Source organism: Periplaneta americana, chromosome 15 (assembly GCF_040183065.1).
Source record: "Periplaneta americana isolate PAMFEO1 chromosome 15, P.americana_PAMFEO1_priV1, whole genome shotgun sequence".
Taxonomy (NCBI): Eukaryota; Metazoa; Arthropoda; class Insecta; order Blattodea; family Blattidae; genus Periplaneta; species Periplaneta americana.
Genome location: NC_091131.1, coordinates 159,413,610 through 159,428,481, shown reverse-complemented (window position 1 = coordinate 159,428,481; position 14,872 = coordinate 159,413,610). Strand labels below are relative to the sequence as shown.

General features: G+C 35.1%; 1 protein-coding gene across 5 annotated transcripts in view; it reads right to left on the bottom strand.

Moving 5' to 3' along the window:
- The window catches only part of Mondo (MLX interacting protein mondo), a 654,540-nt gene that overhangs the window by 25,600 nt on the left and 614,068 nt on the right, over positions 1-14,872 (bottom strand). For 2 of the 5 annotated variants that reach the window (XM_069848437.1, XM_069848440.1), the window contains exons 11-13: positions 14,574-14,825; positions 11,278-11,391; positions 6,188-6,315 (exon numbers count right to left, since the gene is read on the bottom strand). In XM_069848437.1, coding sequence (XP_069704538.1) covers positions 6,188-6,315; positions 11,278-11,391; positions 14,574-14,825 — 494 coding nt within the window. Of the gene's footprint in view, positions 1-6,146; positions 6,316-11,277; positions 11,392-14,573; positions 14,826-14,872 lie in introns of all 5 variants that reach the window. The other 3 variants (XM_069848441.1, XM_069848438.1, XM_069848442.1) reach the window with 3 other exon arrangements.

Sequence of the window (14,872 nt, the reverse complement as noted above, 5' to 3'; positions counted from 1 at the left end):
TTATGATTTATGTTACAGCAAAGTAACGTATTGTATCAAATTCAATCCTCACACTACTAAATGATAAATAATGAAGTGTCAAGTTTGAACGATTCTACAATACGAGTTTAATGTACCAGTAACTTCTTATAATGAAGACAGAATCTAGAAGCTGGACAATCTGGTCGCAGTTTTTAGTGGTTTCCTCGATTATAAAATAAAATATGTATATATTTATTTACAAAGATATATGCCGAATTACTTCCCAAATTTACTACAAACCTACAGACAATGTTTGGGGGACATAACATTCGAGTATTTTTTAAGTCAAAGAATGTCACACAGTGTATGCTCCAAGCCAAAAGCTTTGACTTATACGATGATGAGATATTTTCTTCGCTTTTCTGTTTAAATATTACCCCTGATCACATATATAACAGATTTCTCAGCTTTATAGGCTTGAACAGCAACAATTTCTATCAATTTCACTATGCTGCCACCTAGCTACTGCATAGGAAGTCACGTTATAACTCTCATTAGAACTGCATGGAGCTACTGTATTTCCATCTAGTTTTTAACATGGGGATGGCCAATCTGTTATATATGTGATCAGGGATATTACATAACTACGCTCAAGAGTAATTAATATACGAAATCTTATAAATATATACAGACATAAAGACTCTACCAGGAGAGGATATTAAGTCAGATCATGTCCTACTGACAAGCGAAGTAGATATTCGTCTGAAGAAGATAAAATGAAGACAGATGACGAAGAAATTGGACATGGAAAAACTGGAAAACGAAAAGGAAAGAAAATTTGAGGGAAAACCGCTAAATTATAATTCACACCTGAAAATAGAATTACCACTTAACCCATATCTGTCTAGTATTGCGTTTTCGCGACATTCTGCATTAATTATTGTTCTGCAAAAATGCAAAGAAATGAATTTCAAAATTAACTTTTATTTCATTGCTGTGTATACTAGAAGAATCAAAGGAGCCTGCAGCACAATAATTAACTTCCATTTCAATTTCATGTGGCGGTGCGAGAGACGTGAATTTTCATGTCAGAGTATTGGCATATTCGCACACACCATGTCGAAGAAAACGTATTATTTTGTTTTTACTTTATATCATATATATGTAAATATTTGCTTACAACGTACTAAAATAGTTGTATTTGCATATTATTGCAGACTTATATGCCTGCCTTCCTCCATATTGCGTCCCCACCCTGCTAAACTGTAATGTTGCGTTTTCGCAACACTAAGCACATACAATATCATTTCTATGTCATCTTTAAGATTGAATACGAAGCAAATCGTAGACTGCCTACAGGTACTACAGAAAGTATTGATGTGTATATAGGTCCTCCGGACGTCCATTTTTTTATTTTAGTAGGTTATTTTACGACGCTTTATCAGCATCTTAGGTTATTTAGCGTCTGAATAAGATGAAGGTGATATTGCCAGTGAAATGAGTCCGGGGTCTAACACAGAAAGTTACCCAGCATTTACTCATATTGGGTTGAGGGAAAAACCCGAAAAATCTCAACCAGGTAACATCCCCCGACTGGAAATCGAACTCGGTCCACCTGGTTTCGTGGCCAGACACGCTGTTACTCCACAGGCACAGGTGTGGACTCCGGACGTCCGTAATGATACAGATGAAGATTGTGCGGATGAAGATATAGGAGGAACATTCAGCAACTTGAATTCACATCAACTTTGTGCTGATGGAGAATTAGTGTTTCAGTCTCAACATGAGGACGTTTTGAGAATTTCTGATACGGTCAACTTCCAACAGCGTGCAATGTGCATTCAGATCAAGCTGTAATGACTACTGAGACACAGAATGTAAGTGGAATTAGTCAACGTGGTGAGAAATAGATGTTCGCGATGAGGGGATGATTCCTTATTTTGGGCATCATAGCCTAAAGAAGTACATTAGGGGAAAACCAATACGATTTGGTTATAAAGTCTGGTGTACAAATTTCAAACTTGGTTATTTCGTTGATTTTGACATTTACCAGGATGCTAAAAGTCAACAGACTAATTACAAAGCAGAGTATGGCCTTAGAGATGGAGTATTACTGCAGTTTGTGAACACCCTGTCTAAAGACAATGAAAAGAACATACTTCCTCATCACATTCTTGCAGACAATTATTTTACATCTTTGAAGACAGTGAACGCATTTACAGAAATGGGAGTGGGACTAATAGGTACCATAAGGGGAAATAAAGTTGACTACTAAGACATATCCTCTTAGGCCCGTATTCACCAATGTCAGTAATATTTGCTATTATCTCAGATTTCTAAAACTCTGGTAATACCATCATCTTGGATAACGCTCAGTTCTGTATTCACCACATCATTTATTATCCTGGTTTTCAAAAACTAAGTTTTCGTTTCAGACTGCATTTGATCGTTAATTTTTTCATAACGAAGCACCGAAAGCATAGAGGGAAACAATTGACTAACGCCATGGAAACTATAAATTCATGATAAAAATAAACAAGTTTGCGAGTATATATAGGTTAGGTGTGCGAAAATAGTTTATCTACCGTAAATTATGGCTAGTGTTGATCAGAAACGTAGAAAGAAACCTAATATGACATGTAAAACCTGTAAAGTGCTGTAATTTTTTGCTGCCCCTCTTTGGTATAAACAATAGGTATTGTAGAGTATTCAGCTTACCTATTTGTTGTAAATTCCAGGTTATGTTCTATCATTGATAAGACTGATAAAGCTGAAGTTTTAGATAATCTAAAATGTGTTACAAAATCTGAGTCATCATAGTCCTGAAAGTATGTGGTGCGTTTTTTTAACCACATAGGACGTCGTCTTTTGTCCTCTTGGCCATATTCCTCATCACTGTCATTTTCCCTTTCATCAATTAAATATTCCAGTCGTCTACGCGCCATCTTGTTATCTCGATTATCTCAGTTTTTCCTATTTTATCAGCCAGCATTTCTCCGGTAAAATTTTAAACTGAGATAATCCCAATTAACCGAGATAATTTTGTTGGTGAATACAAATGTAGCTATTATCTAAGATTTTGTAGTTAAAAACCGAGATAAAATTTTTACTGACGTTGGTGAATATGGCCCTTAGTCATGTCACTGACATGAAGAAAAAATACACAGGCTCATATGACGTATGTACAGATGAGTACGACCTTGGTAATTCGTTGATGGAATGACAATGTTACCATGGTGTCTAATTGTGAAGGCATAGAACCACTTTCAATGCATCTCGCTATTCAGCTTCTCAAAACAAGACAGTGCAGATTTCACAACCCTTTTAGGTAAAAACTTTCAATTCAAATATGGGCAGCACGGATATAATGGATCAAAACTAGGACTCTTTTTCCAGAAAGATTACATATGTACTAAGTAAAACAGTTATTCAGTTTGCTGGGAGAGTTGTTAGGCTGACCCAACAACTATTCTAGACTCTTTATCAGTATTTGTTGTATATAATAACAGTACACTTCTATTAAGTCAACATGAATACTTATCTAAAAATAATAATATCTTTCTTCAAAGACAATATTTCTCATATACAGTGAGACAAAACAAAATAGAATTAAATGAACATATTGTTCTTTTTGAGCAGTTTTTCATGTTCACATGCAAAATAATATATTCAAAGAAGCATTCTTGTCATTTAAAATTGGGTGCTCGTAGAATGCTGTTTCCAAATCTAAGGAACTCTAAAGTTTTATTTTATCGCGCCCTATTCTAAAATAAGTCAAGATTTATAAACTATAAAAAACTAACAAGTTTAGTAGCATGTATAGCACTTCAAGAGCCATAGAACATATCAAAATTACAAGTTTGGGGGGGATTTTCTGTGATTTGTCCAAAGCCTTTGACTGTATAAATCATAAAATGCTGCTAGATAAATTAGATTATTATGGAATTAAAGATGTTGTACACCAATGGTTTTACTCATATCTCATAGGTAGGAAACAGAAAGTAGAAATCAATACAACTATGAAATCTGCCTCGGCATGGAAACTATTAATAATGGAATTCCTCAAGGATCAATATTAGATCCCCTACTTTTTCTAGTGTTCATAAATGATCTTGCCCCCCTAATAAAAGATGTAGGTCATCCCATATTATTTGCAGATTACACAAGTATAGTAATTACAGCCAATAACTCCAACACATTCCAATCTTCAACAGAGGAAATTCTCTTCAAAATATGTGACTGGTTCTCAGTCAATAAATTAGTATTAAACTGTAACAAAACTAACATAATTCAATTTAAATCCTGTCCAAATTCAACCTCGCAAATTTCTAGCGCAATAATTAACAATACATTCCTATTAGAAACAACAACCAAATTTCTTGGCTTAAAAATCGATAATGTGTTAAATTGGAAATATCATATTAAAGAAATTACCCCCAAACTAAATTCAGCATGTTTTGCTATTAGATCTATGCAAAAGATAGTAAATATCAATACCTTAAAAACAATATAGTTTGCATACCTCCACTTGGTAATGAGTTTTGGAATAATATTCTGGGGAAATTCCACAGATAGTAACAGTATATTCCTATTACAAAAAATAGTAATTAGAATAATAGTAGGTGCCAAATCTAGGGAATCTTGTAGGACTATTTTCAAAAAACTACAAATAATGCCCATGGCTTGTCAGTATATTATCTTTTCATTAATAATCTTCCTCGTAAGTAATCGTGAAAACTTTGTAACAAATTCAACAGTTCATAGCATAAATATACGTCAAAAAAATGACTTTCATACCCCATTGACAAGTCTATCATGCTATTAAAAAGGAGTGAGTTATATGGCAGTAAAAATTTTTAATAGCCTCCCTATCGATATAAAAAATGAAACTCAAAACATAAGATTATTTAGGGCCAAATTAAAGAAGTACCTAATTTCTCACGCCTTCTATTCTGCAGGTGAATTCATAACATTCAATAACGCTTCATGAAGTTGATACTAAAACTTTGTGTTGTACTAGAAGACTATATTGTAAATCTCGTCTGTATATACTGGGTGTTCATTTCAAAATGTGTCATGACGTCACTGTTGTTGGGTCACCGATTTGAAGCGAGTTTCAGCTTATATGTTAGAGAAGTTGCTATTTTTTAAGGCGTTCTTCAATCTGAACTTGAGAACGTGTACGGTATAACTTGAACGTCGTAGCAACAGATGGCGGTCTGTACGGTCTGTGTGCTACCATAACCTCTTTCGAACTGTGTTTTGCGCCGGCAAGTCGTACGCAGGGTATTTGTTATCATCGGTTGCGTACGGTAACATTCCACAACACAAATCAAATGCTCCATGTCCATGTTGACCGTCGAAGTTAATGTCAACAAATACGTAAGTAATCGTCTTAACCCTCTCCCCATATCCCGACAGTACGTATTTCCAAACAGTTCACATTCCTACCACTACCGGCGTTACCGTACGTATCGGTACGTACTCTTCAGAATGAACGCCGTACTTGCTAGGCAACTTCTCTGCCTCTTGGGTTATACACCTGTGCGGAAATGTAGGAAGATTGAATTCTCTAGGCTCATCGGCTAGCCACATGACGGCATACAGCGAGCCATGACACATTTTGAACTGAACACCCAGTATTTCATCTAGACTGTGATTAGAAATTAAGACTTTATAATAGTATTAAGTTTTTTGACTTGTTCCATAGTCTAGCTGTGAAGCAATGTATGAATACCATGGAATGTTAATAAATACAATACAATACAATCAAATGTCTGTAGTTGTAGTCCAGGAATGGTTACTTTTTCCTACTAATCAATGTTAACCCCCAAGAACCTCACATATATTTCGTACATATAAACTTGAATATACGTTAATTAAATTCTAAAATCCTATCTCTAGTAACACTGTCCTTGGCAGAGTTATTAAATTGTCTCTTTGCAGCGCTAAACACAACCACACACCTCATCTTTGTAAAGGTTCCTGAAGTCTGCGAAAAATTCTGTTGTCTAATCACCACTTTGCTAAACTTTTACGTTTCAGAAGAAATGGTGAAAAGAAATCCTAAATATCTTAATGTTATACTTCGTCAATGCTTAACATCACAAAGAAGACACAAAATGCTAGATATTCTTCTATACATAGTTTTACTACACTACAGGTAATTGTAACACATCGCCAACCTATGTGCAAATCCTTGTTGATTCCTGCCATAGCATGGTACCTGATAGCAGTGTTGAGGCACTCGATTTGTTGGCGTAAACTCTCCATCTCGTCACGAAGCTGGGCTCTCTCGGCCCTCAGCTGCCGAATGTAATCTGCGCCTTTCTGCAGCATTGCAGCTTTACTCAGCTGCAACAGTGCCAACGTACAGATCAGTCATTGTCATTAGTTAGAGTACTCAAATCCTAATGAGCTCAAATACAATTAATGCCAAGAGAAGATGACAATATGGAACATTAATCGGCTTCTTGTAAGTATTGGTGAAACACAAAATCAAAAAACAATTCTGTAGAATATACTAAAACAACAACAAAAAACATCTGACAGTGTTTGCTGTAGCTACTTCGAAGTAAGAAGTATTAAATTAATTGAAGAGAGGACATAAAACTGTAAGGTGCTGTACTCTAGTAGCAGCTCACGTACAATGTCAGAATAACATGTAGCCATTATTGGTGGAATTCCTTAAAAGTGATTTTATTTTTAAGGAAAATTCGTTTTAAAAATTGAAGTTTTCTGTGTTATTGCCAATTTGGCTGTGTTTTTTTTAAATGATATACAGTATATGAAGAGTCGACTGCAAGAATGATGGATGTCATTTTCTTGTCGAAAATGAACCAAGACTGTCAATGCATAGCTTAAGGCATATAGAATGTACATAGAGAGTTATATGACATTAACACTGATAGTCATTGTACAGTAATGATCGGAAAATCACAGTTAAGCTTTGAGTGCTAAGCATTTCAAACTTTCAATTGCTTCTCCTGAAAAATGTATTCCAAATGACATCCATCATTCTTGCAGTGGACTCTTCATATGCAAGTTTTATGATCTTTACTTAAGATATTAAACACGGCAAGAGGAGTTATGCAGCATTTCCAGTGTCAATTTTCACTTTTTATAATTAATTTACAGTATTTATTCAATCCGGCCCAAATCAAGCTTCTCATCGAAAAAGAAAAGAAAAAAAAAAAAGACAGAAATTACGAAAATATTACTTAAAAATTTATTAGTGTTAAGATTTTGCGAATAAAACAAGTACCTACCTTGTATTGCTGAAATTTGTTTAAAAACTTGAATTGCGTTTTTTTTTGCGTTATTACACAAATTCGCATTATTTCGCGATTTAAAAGTGGTTTTCTTGGGATTATGGGAAGAAGTACACAGCAATGGTGCAAGAAATTGGTAAAATGAGAACAATTCGCATTATCAAATGTGAATTTCATTTATCTCTAATTATTGGTAATACTTACCACATAAAAGATGTCGTTTTATGAATATGACCAACATTAAAAGTAAAAACATGACTTACAAAAATTAAAGAAACTTTGCGGTGATTGGATGTAATTTTATAATTTTACACATCGAAATTGTCCTCTCTGAACTGAGTTATCTCATTTCTACACGAAAATCAATATGTTATTGAAAGAAAACCATATTATAGCATTGTAGCAGAACATGACCGAAGAAAAACCACGGAACCTAGTCGTAATTCCTGTGTTTGTAGTCGACATTTTGTGAACGGTTTACCTATTACAGACCGTGACATCCCAGGTAAGTAACACAGCTATATATAATCCACAGGATGCAGCAGATGCAGTTGCAGTGAGATATATAAGAAGAAAGTAGAGACATGTCAAGATTTAAGGAATTGCAGTACAATTATTTCGTAGTATTTGTAGTGCATCAAGGCGGTTTTGGCATTATATGAGAATACTCTTGGAATTCTCTATAAATCATAGGGACACAGAAAACTCGTTTAATTTTTCACAACAAATGCATAATATTTTAACGCAAAAAATTGTTTCTTTGCGTATTTTCAGATTATATCCAAAAACTACAATTTAAATTTAATATCACTGTCAATTTGTTAAGGATGTATACGTTATACAAATATGTTTAATGACTAGAGCATGATTACCAGCCTAAATTATACAAAACATTTTGGGATCTGCCAAAATGAAATATAAGCTTTGACAGGTTGGGAACCAACAACGAAGCAATAGAACGTGTTATGGTAAAATTCAACTTAAATTTAAACACAAACTTTAACATGAAAAACGTTATCCCTTGACAGAACAAAAGTTATTGCATTAAGAGCTCTATACATGATGTAAACATGTAAACTGCCAAAAAAAAAAAAAAAAAAGTACTGGTGGTAGAGCATAAATAACTGAATAAAAAAGTAAAATAATGTTTTTCTGTAACTGTGAACGTTTCTCTAGAAAAAAATGTGTTCTTGAGTAACTTTTTTAAAAATGAGAATAGACAGTCATTATTTACTTTGCCCAGTACCTACGCCAAGCAATTGTTTGTTTACACTTAAGGTACGGTCACACGTCGCTACTTTTGCTGCGCAACTTTTGTACTGCAGCTGCAAAAGTTGCGTGTCGTATTCACACGTAAGCCAAAAGTAGCGTGCTGCACACTACTTTTCGTGCTGCACAACCCAAGTGCAGCAAAAGTTGCAACTGGAGGTTGCGAGTCTGTTCACACACAAGGCGCTACTTTTGCAGCTGCAGGTTTCCATCTCCGTGTTGACTTATCAATATACATTTTGTGGTTATGTTCGCATTATTAAGAAACTAATGCGAAAGCTTACTTATCTATTATTTGCTTTTCTGTCCTAAGTAGTATTCAGAAATTGGCATTATTTTTACTATAAAGCTTTTAAAAACGCCTATATACTTAAATGATAACCAACAGTATATTCACGTAATCAATGTTGGCAACCCTCCTGCTTGAAACTACGCTACAGAAAATTAAAAAAGTGAATTATATCGTCAGCAAATATGCTCAGACTGTGTTGTGTATTTAATAACTGTTAGAAATAATTTATTTTCATCACATCTAACATTAAAATACATCCAAACAATAAAAGTATCATTGGCACATTTAGGTGGCAACACTGGTCGCAACCGCAGCAAAAGTTTCAACAAAACCGATATCAAAAATGCTGCGGCTGCAACCCTGACAACCCTGTTCACACGTCGCTACTTTTAAGCTGCGCGCAGCATGCAAAAGTAGCGGGCAGCAGGTTCGGCACCCGCTACTTTTCGGGTTGCACCGTTGTTCACACGTCGCAGTATGAGAGTTGCGCAGTTTTTTGTACTGCATCGGTGCAAAAGTAGCGACGTGTGACCATACCTTTACGTATTCTCTATTGTATATTAATATGTGTTATGTGCAAGGTTATTAGCAATACCATTCACGTTCAGTCGAAATGTAAACGAACAAATATTAGATTCCTTCTATCTTAAAAACATGGTATTTTACAAATAAAAAATACGATTATAAGAAATAATTAAATTTCACTGGACATTTTCATCACTAGACCAATATGTACCGTCTACGTAATTTTGGCAGTAGATGGTTCTTTCACAAATTCTGATAAAGAGGCTGTTGCAGCAGATGCAACTTGCCAATTCTTTAAACTTATCACTGTTCATCGTAAAATTGGCATTCTGAATTCGTTAAACTTGTCTGTTATATATATTAAAGAAGAGGAAATGAACATGGAACATTTGATAAAATGTGATGAACTAAAGTTATATAATGATATCACCTCCAGATATTGGAAAGCAAGGACAATTATCTTGTTGTTAAATCCAGAATATTAGATTCATCATATTCATACATAAATTGGACATTAAGCAAATAATTCCATTCCATAATTTTTTAACGATGGGTAATGAACATAAATTACAAACAAAATATCAGTGATAAAAGGAGAAACTACTGAATTACTGCAATGTTTATAATTACTATTACACTTTTACTACGTCACACAACTTTCGACCAATAAAACGGTACAAAAGGACGTCTTTCAACCAATCATGGCTGCTTATCGCACAATTTTATCGCGTCCCTAGCATTTGTTTAATTTTATCGCGTCCCTAGCATTTGTTTTTTTTATCACTACCCTAGCATTTGTTTCTTTGTTTGCCAACATTTCAAACTGCACTGGTCTCGACGTCAAAAAACAGAAAATTACAAACCACTCCAGTCGATGCACAGCACTTTCAAATATGACTCGCATTGGCATTCAAGAACAAGAATTAATAAAGATCACTGGTCATATATGAAGAGCACCATTCGGAAATCCTGAATAGGCCTAAGTTGAGGGATACATCATATACATCAACGCGTTCACTTCTTTTACGCACACGTCCAATATAACATCAACTGAACCACCAACCACTAAAACATTCAAATTTGAAAATTGTACTTTCAATAATTGTTTCTTTTAAAATTATTCATGTTTATTTTTTATTTCATCATCGTTAATTGAAACGTTTCTTGTTTATTTCATCATCCCTAATTAAAACTTTTCTAACACGTGTTTATATTATTTAGGTTATGTTTGTTATAGCTTCTGCTATATGATATTATGGATAGTCACGTATCAGAGATTCTTTGTTTAATACAAAGATTTATTGAAAATCATCTGTCAAGTGAGATTGATTACTGGGATCCGGATGATTGAAGTGGAATGCAAATGTTTTAATAAAAATGAAACTGAATCAACAAAGCCTTCTTGACTAGTAACAGTCCACAGAGTTCAATGATGATTTCATAGTTGGCACAACTGAGACCGGTAACAAGAAAACATAATCATAAAACACTACTGCCATCTAGTGTAATGTTGAGATGGTACAATAATACATTTGAAGACAGTTGTATTTTCGTAAGCCAATTAATATTTTATTGTATTGGAGTACTTCGTTACTTCTAATCTTTATATACTTTCTTCTAATCGTGTAATAGTCAATTAAATCCCACTCGAGTTTTGATTTTCTCTAGATAAATCTGCCCGTGTTCCACTCGCATATTTATCGATAAAATCAAAACCTCTAGTGAGATTACTGTTGACAAAATATGTGCCAATCTCAAGGTGCCCATGTTTTTATTTTGCTTCATCAATCAAATTAATTCAGCGAATTATTTCCCAATTATTTAACAATGTTATAGTTTTCAATAATCGAATTACTTTATGCAACACTAATCCATTACTATTTGTTATAATATAACATATTCTTTTTCATGCATGAATAGTGAAGGCCAACAAACATAATACCATTACAGGTTCTTTACCTTCGCATTTGGATTTTGGTGAAGCTGTGGTATCAGTGAGTGCAACATGTCAAACCCATTTTTGATATTGCACCTTCGTTTCTGTTCTGCATTGATGTGACAGGTACGGCGATCCTATAAAAAAATAATTTTGTTACAAATTTTTTCTCAAACTCAAAACATTAAATTCTCAAGCATCAACACTACTTCAAATAGTTTATCACTCAGTCTGTGAATAAAATTACATTAACTTCATATCAACAGCATTAATTAAAGGTAAAGTTCATCTTCCAGGTAATTCCTGGTTTTTAATTCAATTAAGGCTGAAAACATTTTTCTTTAAAAAAGACTATATTTGGTATAAATTAATATAATTGAAATTCCCATAACATGATAAAGTTGTTATATTTTTCCAGTTAGTATCTCAGCTTTTCAGGATCCCATATTTAGGACGTCAGTTCCATAAAAGGATACTATAATACAGAGTTGGGCAGATAAAACCGGCCTGTCTCATTTCATTTCATTTGAATATGTGTTGTTGTTTTCTAATGCCAGGCATTTGACAATAAAGTCATTTGACCTCTTGCTTATTTTATTTTGCACTCCAATATTTTGAAAATGGCAAGTTGTAGCCGATTTAAGTGAACACCATATTTTAAAGTTTTGATGGCTACTTCATTCACACACAACCCCCAGAATGTCTAGAGGACCACACCTGCTGTTGGTCGACGGGTCCACTGGACCTAGCTGGGAGATCTTGTAGATCACCAGCTTTCCCTCCTTAAGCCACTGGAGGACGATTTTAGTGCCATAGCAGGTCAGCATTAGAAATAGAAAAGTAGGAAGGAAAATGAAATGAACCCTAGCCTAGGCCTTTAATGCTCTAATACTGTCGGGGTCGAAGAAAGTAAGAATTCAGTCAGAGGACTGGATAGGAAAAGGTAAAGAGGGAATTGAATATGTTGACTGTCCTTTCTTCCACATGTTTAGTTACACTGTTGCTTGTTACATGCTATAACTTACAAATAATTTATAAACAGTTACTGTATGTTTGTTGCTGTAATATAAAGAGTTTTTTTGTGAATAAGCATGACATATTCAATACCAGAGCAAATATTCATTACATTGGCGTACATATGTATAGCTCTAACAAGGAAACGCGGGAATTATTCAGGGACAAATATCGCTTCATCCAATACCAGTAAAAAGCAGCATTCAAGATTTGGTGCGAAAATGCCATACAACTGGATCCATTGCAAATGTAACAAAGAACAGAGTGCCTTCTGTCCAGACACTTCAACTTGTGGCGTAAATTCAGGAAATGATGACTGGGAGTCCTCAAAAGTCCATCACGAAATTGGTTCAACAGGTCCACATGAGTATGATATAACTTGCGGACATGTGCTGAAGGCTTTGAAATTCAAACCACACCAAGTGACAGCTGTGCAACAACTGAAGGACCCTGGTAAGGATAAATGTGTCTGGCAATGTAGCAAAAAAATTAAGTTACTGGAAACCGATAAATGTGGGCGTGTGATTTAAAAATCCATAGCGCGGGAAGTTTAAAAATGACGTCTCAACATCCGATAAGGGCACAAATACCCACAAAGTGTTGTGCAATGCATTCCACACATATCAAAGAGAATTTTAAAGAAAAAAAATTTTTTTTGAAAATTTAATTTACCGGAAACAACAATAAAAGTTGGCGAGTGATTTAAAAATCCATAACGCAGGAAGTTTAAAAATGGCGATTCAACATGCGATAAGGGCACAAATACCCACAAAATGTTATGCTATGCATTTCACACATATCACAGAGTATTTTAAATAATTTTTTTTTTTAATTTACTCATTTTTCACCAAAAAATATCATCCTCTCCCCTTAACAGATTACTCCTTACAAACGGGAATGTTAAAACAGGGTTTTACTATGTTTTGAGATCACAAAAAAAAGTCTTTTGCATGTGTGTGCGCGGGCAGAGTGTGGGTGTAAGAGAAAGAGAGAGAGAGGGAGTGGGAGGAGAGCGACGGAGGTGACAAAACAGAGACCAGTGTAATTTCATAATGGGGGGAAAAAAAAAAATTCTACTACAAGATTTGGTAATGATGTGAGTGGAAGAATAAATTCAATGGAAATGCAGTAAGTACCCAAAATTTAGAATTTGAGAATTAAAGAGTAGCCTACATTAAAACTGATTGCATCTGTTATGATAAATAGTTAATTTGATTCCATTTTATAGACTTAGGGCCCATACTTCATCAGGTTATATCTTTCAATGGACGAATTTCCAATCTTTACGAACCTCTAAGTTTCGGGTTTTTGGAATTCCATTATATGAAACTATAAATTGATATTATACATCTTGATTACACAACTTTTAACACTGTATCACTTCGGAATATGTATGATAAGACTTTCCTGTGTTAAACTTCAACGTACCTTGTTGACATGTTTCGACCTATTTATGGGTCACCTTCAGAACTGGTCGTTGTTGTCTTGGTGCCTCTTGTTCTGTTTCCTGTGAGGGTGCGTTCGTGTGGTATAGTGTAGAGTCAAAGAGTGTGTGTGTGTGTGTGATTTGAAGTTGAGTTGTGTGTTGAGAATTTCGTTGAGGTGTGTTTTCGTGTGTCTGTATATTTCATATTGAGTCCCCTAACTGCCCATTGTGCAACACAACCAAGAAATGGATTCGGAACACCTCAAAATCTGTGCTTCAGTGGCTAGTCATGATAATATCTTTGAAAAATATTGGAGTGCAAGAGGTCAAATGACTTTATTGTCAAACGCCTGGCATTAGAAAACAACAACAACATATTTCATATTGTTCTAGTGTGTTTAGTTTCTGGTTTTTTGGTTCGATGTGTAGTATTTCCATGTCTGTGTTGACGTCTCTGTGGGTGTGATTAGCATTTGTGATGTGTTCTGCATATGTGGAGGTGTTTTGTAATTTTGGTATGGCTGTGATGTGTTCTTTGTAACGTGTTTGAAATGATCTGCCTGTCTGTCCTATGTAGAAGTTGTTGCAGGTGTTACATTTAACACAGGAAAGTCTTATCATACATATTCCGAATATAAATTGATACTATTAGCGGCATGTATTTATATTTGTACCTATTTGTCTGCTGTTCTACATTGTAAAGTTCAATCAGATGCCGTTAATGTTGACCATGTAACATGTGATATGTAGCAAAAACAATCACTTCAGTAGCTAAGAATGATGTAACCCTAACCTTGCATTGAATTTAACTCAAGAGAATGTAAGAAACAAAAACTGTCTGTGGACCAGCGCGTGTTACAGTACTGCATGCTGAACTACCTTTTGTGGTGTATTCATTTTGCGGCGTGACTGGGCTCGCTGGTCTATATTGGCTCTTGAATGCAGGGATCCTGATTTGGGAGGTGACAGTGGGCCTGGACTACCAACTGGAGCCATGTTGAGGGGTGATGCCAAGGGAGAGAGGTTCAACCCCACAGGGGAGGCCACAGCCGAGCTGTCACTAGGTGAGTCAGTGCCCTTATTGCAGCCGCCACCACCCAGTGGCCCGAGCAGCAACTGCAACACACACCCCTACTTGTCAACGTATAGACATACCACTCTTATTGCACTAATTCCAA